We start from the raw sequence: 8,384 nt of genomic DNA, 5'->3' as shown, positions 1-8,384 counted from the left end.
ACAGCTATTCCACGAGCTTGGTGCTGATAGGCATTGGGGCCAATGCTGTAAACCTCAGCGACCTGTTCCTATACACAAGTGAGTTGACCTGTCCTAATAATGGCAGGCCAGCTCATTTAAGTGTTCTTCTGGTGCTCCTTGCACCAGAGGGGCTGGCATTTTGGGCACCAGTGAGGGGCTGCTAGTTGCCCGTACAGAGCTGGCAGTGGTTCCTGAGGGACGGGCAGGGGAATATGGAGGGGCGGGGGATCAGCAAGCTCCCACAAGCAGCAATGTGACAATGACCAGATACTCTGTTTTAGTGATGCTGATTGAGGGATAAATATTGGCCCAGGACACCGGGGAGAACTCCCCTGCTCTTCTTCGAAATAGTGCCACGGGATCTTTTACGTCCACCTGAGAGAGCAGACGGGGCCTCGGTTTAACATCTCATCCAAAAGACAGCACCTCTGACAGTGCAGCACTGTATTGGAGTGTCAGCCTAGATTTTTATGCTTTAATTCTCAGGAGTGGGTACTTGAATCCACAACCTTCTGACTAGAGAAGCAAGGGTGCTACCAACTGAGCCACTGGCTAACAGAGGCTTCCAGTAGTCCAATCGCAGGCTGGCTGTGTTGGGCCATGCTAGGTGTTGCGGGTGCAGTTTGAGCCTTAGTCCTCTGTGGCCAAGAATAGGGGAAGTGGGTACCCATTGCGCCTCAGCCCCATTTTAACATTTGACAACAAGTCCCTTAAAGGTAATGCACCGCTCAGCCCAGCAATAGACGTTCATGTTTAGGGAGAAGAGTTCATGTTTAGTGATGCTGATTGAGGGATAAATATTGGCCAGGGCACCGGGGATAACTACCCCTGCTCTTCTTCGAAATAGTGCCACAGGATCTTTTACATCCACCTGAGAGGGCAGAAGGGGCCTCGGTTTAACGTCTCATCTGAAAGACAGCACCTCTGACAGTGCGGCACTCCCTCAGCACTGCACTGGGTGCGTCAGCCAAGATTCTGTACTCAAGCCTCATGGAGTGGGACTTGAACCCACAAACATTTGACTCAGAAGTGAGAAAGCTACCCACTAAGCCAATTGTAATGCCCCTAACAGGAGTGGTGTTTGGGGCATTACAATTGATCTCAGCAAGGAGGGTAAAGTGGGTCACCTGGCCAGGATTACTGTTGATAACCACTGTACAGCGAATTCTACTGGAAGTCCACAAGGTGACACAAGGATTAGAAGCTTCAGTTATGAGTAGAAATCCTCATTGGAACAGAGAAGGTTAAGAGGAGATCTGACAGATTCAAATTGCTGCATTTCGGTAAGGTAAAGAAGGATCTATGGTTGATGAGTGGATAACTCAAAGGCTTAAATTTAAGATACTCACCAAAAGAATAAAGATAGAGGTTAGGAAAAGTTTTTAAAAAGTAAGTGGTTCAATATTTGAAGAAAAAAAATAGAAAAGGGTATGGAGAAAGGGCAGGTGAATGGGATTAAATAGATTGTTCTTTCAGAGAGTTGGCACAGGAACAATGGGCCAAATGGCCTGCTCCTGTGTTGTATTCTGTGATTCTTTATGTGGGCGGTGGGTGTGGGCAGGATTGGGTTTGTCTGTGATTCCCCCCAATGATCGGAAAGCTCGTCGTGAAGCCTTGAGTGGGAATAAGAGCCACTTGATCAAGAGCATCAAAGGACTACCAGCGTCCATGGGCCAGCCCTCCAGCAAAGAGTTAACAACACCTTCAGCAGAGGAGGGGGAGAAAATTATTAAACAGCAAGATTAAACCCAGCAAAGACACTCTGCGTGTCAGGAGGGGGTAATGAAGCCTTCGGAGTTTGAGGGAAAATAAAGGACTAGCCGGCGGGATTTGGATCCGGGTTTGTAATCAGAAGCCCCCGACCCCGTCCCCACTTAGCTCCAATCTCTTCAAGTGGTTTATCTGTGGGCTGGGCCCTTTAAACAGTGACATCATCAATAAGGCAGGCTTTTATTTTCTATTTCAGGACATTGAAATTGAAAGTTAAATTCTACCGAAGTGTGTGCAATCTAAGCTGCTCGCACTCTTTAAAAGGAATCTACTTTTACAACTGGGACGGATTCAGATCAGTCAATTAAGTTGGTGAGCTTGCTGTTATGTTATATATGTTGAATATTTCAGATTGTTTACTGCTTGCCTGAAGCAGGTTTGAGGACGTGGCCACTACAGACATCGTATATATGATTACTTCCTGATTGCTTGTCTCGTTGTAACTGCTTGATGTATATGTTTTAGCTCTTAGCAAGGGAGGCCCATTTTGTGCTTTGAATTCCAAATGTGGCACAGTTGCTGCTTTAGTGTTCTCTCCAGGGCCAATACGAAGCTTTACAAACCAGGAAGTATCAGGTTTAATTCCGACTTGTGTTGGGTGAGCTAATCTTACTGGGGTGGTGCTACAGTCAGTGTCAGTGCCCGGACAAAGGAATGCGAAAAATCAGGCTTCTAGCTCCTGATTACTATCTTGAGAACATTCCTGAAAAAAATGCATTCATCAGAGAGGATGGAATTTACGTCATTTTTTAAAAATTTGTTCACGGGATGTGGGCATCGCTGGCAGGGCCAGCATTTATTGCCCATCCCTAATTGTCCTTGAGAAGGTGGTGGTGAGCTGCCTTTTTGAACCGCTACAGTCCATGTGTTGAAATTCCTCCCACAGTGCTGTTAGGGAGGGAGTTCCAGGATTTTGGCGAATTCAGCGATGGTGAATGAATTAAGAAGCCCCTGGAGCCAAATTAGCTAGGGTGACCGAACGTCCCCGTTTTCGAGATACAGTCCCCGGATGAGGTACTGTGTCCCCAGGCAAACAATATCCCCAGAGGAGTTCCCGGTTCTCAAAACTCGTCCCCAAAGTGTACCCCTGGGCAGTGAGTGTAACCCCCGGAGCTGTCAGTTTGCGGCTCTAAGGCAAAGCTAAACAACAACTTGTACAATGGCCAGAGTGACTCACTGGACATGATCGACTGGGCGCTCTTTCTGCGCATGCTCTGGTTGTTGTTTCAGAGTTTCCGGCCGGTCTTGTGCTGCTGGATTGTTGGCGTCGGAAGTGCCTGGGAGCAAGGCAACCGGAGCGGGTGAGGGAAGAGACCGCCGGGGAGGGCCCGGTCACAGTCACTGGGGGAAGGGGTGGCGGGCTAATCCTGGATACTGTGGGGGGGTCAGGTGTGACCTCAGTCACTGGGGGTGAGGGGTCAGGTGTGACCTCAGTCACTGGGGGTGAGGGATCAGGTGTGACCTCAGTCACTGGGGGTGAGGGATCAGATGTGAAAGTCACTAGGGGTGAGGGGTCAGGTGTGACAGTCACTGGGGGTGAGGGGTCTGGTGTGACAGTCACTGGGGGTGAGGGGTCAGGTGTGAAAGTCACTAGGGGTCAGGTGTGACAGTCACTGGGGGTGAGGGGTCAGGTGTGACAGTCACTGGGGGTGAGGGGTCAGGTGTGACCTCAGTCACTGGGGGTGAGGGGTCAGGTGTGACCTCAGTCACTGGGGGTGAGGGATCAGATGTGAAAGTCACTAGGGGTGAGGGGTCAGGTGTGACAGTCACTGGGGGTGAGGGGTCAGGTGTGACAGTCACTAGGGGTGAGGGGTCAGGTGTGACCTCAGTCACTGGGGGTGAGGGGTCTGGTGTGACAGTCACTGGGGGTGAGGGGTCAGGTGTGAAAGTCACTAGGGGTCAGGTGTGACAGTCACTGGGGGTGAGGGGTCAGGTGTGACAGTCACTGGGGGTGAGGGGTCAGGTGTGACCTCAGTCACTGGGGGTGAGGGATCAGGTGTGACCTCAGTCACTGGGGGTGAGGGATCAGATGTGAAAGTCACTAGGGGTCAGGTGTGACAGTCACTGGGGGTGAGGGGTCAGGTGTGACCTCAGTCACTGGGGGTGAGGGATCAGATGTGAAAGTCACTAGGGGTGAGGGGTCTGGTGTGACAGTCACTGGGGGTGAGGGGTCAGGTGTCTGAATGCGCTTCAATAGTGTGACATCACATCCGCGGTAATTATATGCACATTTGTTTTGACTTTGTAGTGGACCTGTGCAACTGTTAAAATACAGGCTGCTAAAAAATGTTGTCTCGCTTCGTTGCACAACCTACATTTTCCGTCCTGGCTACTTTGGCGTGCTCCCACCCTGCATGTACCGGGATTCCGTTTAGAAAATATGGTAACCCTAAAATTAACAGAGAAAAAGATAACTATGCAGTATCGATTAAATGCTCATTCTACTGATAGAGTTATCTTAACGTTAAGTACAATTAGGGAAAGTCAAGACAATAGATACAGGTATTCATCTCATGAAAAATACTCGGAATTAACATGAACTCGACACAGTCTGGGTCCCTCCCAACTGGGTGATGAAGGCTGTCGGCAGTGGATTTATCTGAAATTGGGACGGATATTGCACCTGTGACACGCTGGACACCAGTGCATGTTAACATGTTTAAAAGGTTTGTGTGAGCTGGCCCTGGGATTAACATTCTCTGAAATTCAAAGGTTGGATTTTATTGATATCGATCTGCCAGCTCACAGCTTTTGGTGTTATGTTGGCTGCTATCTACATTCACACCTACTCACACTCGCACACAATCATGTGGCTTTGACATTGTCACTCACACAGGTTCGCCATCAACACATTCACAGGCTTGATTACACACACACTTATTGACATGTATTTTCACTGTCACGTACATTCATACATTCACATGCTCATAGAATGATACAGCACAGAAGGAGGCCATTTGGTTCATCGTGCCTGTACTGGGCATGCGCTACCACTACACACTCATTCATACAGACATTCACAGACACACACACCCACACCCACACACACAGAACCACACACAGACAGATACACACATGGACACACGCACACACACAGATACACTAACGGACACACACACAGACACACATGGACCCACACACAGACACATACACAGACCCCACACAAAGACCCACACACATACAGACACACACACAGACAGACACACACACAGACACAGACACAAATAGACACAGACCCACACAGACACAGACCCACACAGAGACACAGACACACACACACACACGCGCATACACAGATACAGAACCACACACAGACACATACACACACAGACACAGACCCACACAGACACAGACACACACAGACACAGACCCACACAGAGACACAGACACATGCACACACAAACACAGACCCACACACAGATACATACACAGACCCCACACAAAAACCCACACACATACAGACACACACACAGACACATGCAGCCAGACACACACACAGACACAGACACACACACAGACTCACACAGACACAGACTCACACAGACACAGACTCACACAGACACAGACTCACACAGAGACACAGACACAGACAGACACAGACATACACACAGACACAGACCCAGACTCACACAGACACAGACTCACATACAGACACAGACACTCACACAACTCCATGTATTTGCAGCCTCACAAGTATAAATTCTCTCGCATACGCACACTTCCCTATTTGAGCGGGTTGTAGCTGAATTAAATGAATACAAGACCAAGCAATCTTCAAGGAGATACATCAGTTCTATTAACATTTGAATTTAATTTTGTTTTGTTTTGTTCTGTCTCCAGAAAGAAGCTTGCGGAGCCGTACATCTCCGTGCGATTGAGCGTGGTGGAGTGATGGCGTTGAGATTTTTTGGATGGCAGACTATTTATGATAATAATCATTATTTGCAGTCAAATGAGGAACCAATGGACGGGAGAGAATATATCATGTACCACGGAACCTCAGTATGTAATGCCAAGTCTATCATACAATCAGGCTTCAGACAATCAAGCCAGGGAATGCTGGGCCCCGGAGTCTATGTCAGCAGGGATAGAGAGAAAGCTAGGAGGTATCCACTTAACACTCCTAATGATAGGGTTACCTTAATGCTAAAAGTACGAGTCGGGAAAGTCAAGAAAATAGATAAAGAAAATCATCCCATGTCAAAAACTTGGAATCAGCAAGGATACGACACAGCTTGGGTCCCTCCCAATTGTGGGATGAAAAATGTCCCCAGTGGATTGGAAGAAGACTGTGTTTGGGATCCACAAAGGATCCGGGTGACGGATGTAATAAGTGGCCCCGATCCCTTAACGACACAGCAGTTGAAAGATTTACTTCAAGCAAGCGTGAACCCCAAGCCCGCGTCTAGCCTGGAGTCGCCCGAGCACTGTGGGGTCTGCAAAAACCAGACGGCGCCTTCTCATCAGTTGCAGGTCTGCTGGGGTTGTAGACAGACCATCTGTCCCTTTATGGGGAGACACCTCTGCAAGCGCAGCAGAGAGTGAAGCCATCTCGACCTGACGGGACTGCCACCTTCATCTGTATTTTTTCCCCAATGACTTTGACACTGCCCGGTTTAATGAAATGTTGCTGGGAGTCTGGGATTGCTGGATGTGCTGGCCTGGGTTCAAATCTAACCCCGGGCTGATGCATTGAAAGTCTATGTGAAATGAGCTTGGGCGTTCTGAGACTGGTTCACAAGTCATAGGCCCACAGTGGGAAACGACTCCAAAATTGGTACTGAACTGGCAGCCTTATTCACAAGGACCTTGATGATTGCTGGTGTGGATAATGGAAGAAAGTTATAATTACATAGAATGTACAGCACAATAACAGGCCATTCGGCCCAACTGGTCCATGCCGGTGTTTCTGCCCCACACGAGCCTCCTCCCACCCATCTTCATCTCACCCCATCAGCATATCCTTCTATCCCTTTCTCCCTCATGTGTTCACCTAGGAGGGGGTACTCCCCTCAGTCCTGCAATAGAAGGGATTGTATTCAGTGCGTTCACCTCACATGTACTTGCTTAATGCCGCCACGATGTGGCTGACATGGGAAATTTTATTTATCTTTTCTTCCCATTTTCCGCTCCATAAATTCTTGGTGTCCAATTGCTCAATTTTCATTCATTGACTTTTTAAGAGGTTGGAGCCTGCAGTCTCTCTGCACTCGCTGAGTAAGCTGCCCTGCCCATCAGTGCAAAAAAAAAATCCGAATTCATCCTCACCGTCAGCACTTGTGATGTTCGAGTTTTCTAAAGGAACTTCCATGTTACACATCAGCACTGATACAATAATCCACATTCTCACGGTGACTTTCTGAGTGAGAGATGAAAATGCTCATGCTGATGATTATCAATGACAGTTACGACGGGCCGAATGGCCTCCTTCTGTGCTGTCTGATCGTATGACATCTGAACCTTGATCCTAAACATGCAAAACGTAGAACGGAAATGGCAGTCGAATGGGACTAAATCGATAGTTCTCTGAGAGGGCTAGCACGGCTCTGATGGGTCAAGTAGCCTGCTTCTGCACTGTAAAACTGTTATGGTTCTATGGGAGTGAAGATCTGTGGCCGTTCATTGGAAGAATTCACCCGCTATGGTTTTAGTGCCTTCTGCCAGTACCTCAGAATACTTACGTCTGGACTACTGAGTAGAGGGCATTTAATAATGGCACATCAGTGTTTTGAGACCGAGCACTAGTGCTGTACGTTTATGTTAAACTATTGCCCTTCTCATTGTCGTGTGTCATTCAGTGGCCCAGTGCCCCTCAGTTCCTGGAGTGGAGTCCCTAAAAACGCACCCCATTATCGAGATCCACACAGGAAAAATGGCTATTATGACAAAGTACTGGAGGTCTGCCAACACCTGTGGAACAGGCCCTCAGGAAGAGTCACTGCCTTCAGGAGAGGAGCAAGTTGGGGAGAAAAAACAATCAGAACTTCACCAAAGGTATGGCAGGAAAATCAGATCGACAAGGTCCAATGTTCTGTTCTTTGAAATACAATCTGTCAAAGCAATCACTTTGTATCATCCTGTAACCGCATGTTTCTGGTGATTTGAAAATCCCTTGATCGCTGTACTTAATGTTTTGATTCAAACTGAATAAAATCATTGGCTGTTTTGCAGTTTGTTTCTGTGGTATTCCAATATTTATGGGCTGAGATAAGTGCTGAGCAGTGAAGATATCACCGTTATATGAGATCAAGTATTGTTCAACAATCTTCCCAACACTCATGTGATCCTTTACTCTTCTCATCTGACTCTGGCCCTCCCCACCCCGGCTCCACTATTGATGACAGTGCCTTCAGCCATCACTCCCTTGCATTGCGGAAACCTCTCATTAAGTTCCTCCAACTTTGTCTTTCTTTCAAAAGCCTCTTCAAAACGTATCTTTCCGACCTCTCCTCAGTCACTGCCTGTAACTATCCTCCCAATTCCTGCTTGTCCGATCCCTTTCCTCTTATGATGTACCTCAGACATTCGCGATGCTAAGGAGCTCTGTCAGCGCGTGCTGTGAAGGGAAAACTATTGCCCTTCTCATTGTCGTG

At 48.0% G+C, this 8,384-nt stretch overlaps 1 protein-coding gene across 1 annotated transcript; it reads left to right on the top strand.

Annotated features, from left to right (window-relative positions):
* Positions 1-1,086: 1,086 nt before the first annotated feature.
* On the top strand, positions 1,087-7,964 carry LOC147100281 (uncharacterized). The gene is made up of 2 exons (XM_085967810.1): positions 1,087-2,103; positions 5,632-7,964. The coding sequence occupies exon 2, from the start codon at positions 5,683-5,685 to the stop codon at positions 6,334-6,336; it is 654 nt and encodes a 217-aa protein (XP_085823936.1). The 5' UTR covers positions 1,087-2,103; positions 5,632-5,682; the 3' UTR covers positions 6,337-7,964.
* The last annotated feature ends 420 nt before the right edge of the window (positions 7,965-8,384 follow it).

The sequence above is a fragment of the Somniosus microcephalus genome, chromosome 26 (genome assembly GCF_052327205.1).
Source record: "Somniosus microcephalus isolate GS21.2 chromosome 26, FLI_Smic_1.0, whole genome shotgun sequence".
Classification (NCBI taxonomy): domain Eukaryota; kingdom Metazoa; phylum Chordata; class Chondrichthyes; order Squaliformes; family Somniosidae; genus Somniosus; species Somniosus microcephalus.
The sequence above is the reverse complement of the archived record's forward strand: the minus strand, read 5'-3'. Positions and strand labels throughout refer to the sequence as shown.

Coding starts and splice junctions, on each gene's coding strand:
- LOC147100281 (XM_085967810.1), top strand. CDS start 5,683: ATGGCGTTGAGATTTTTTGGATGGCAGACTATTTATGATAATAATCAT.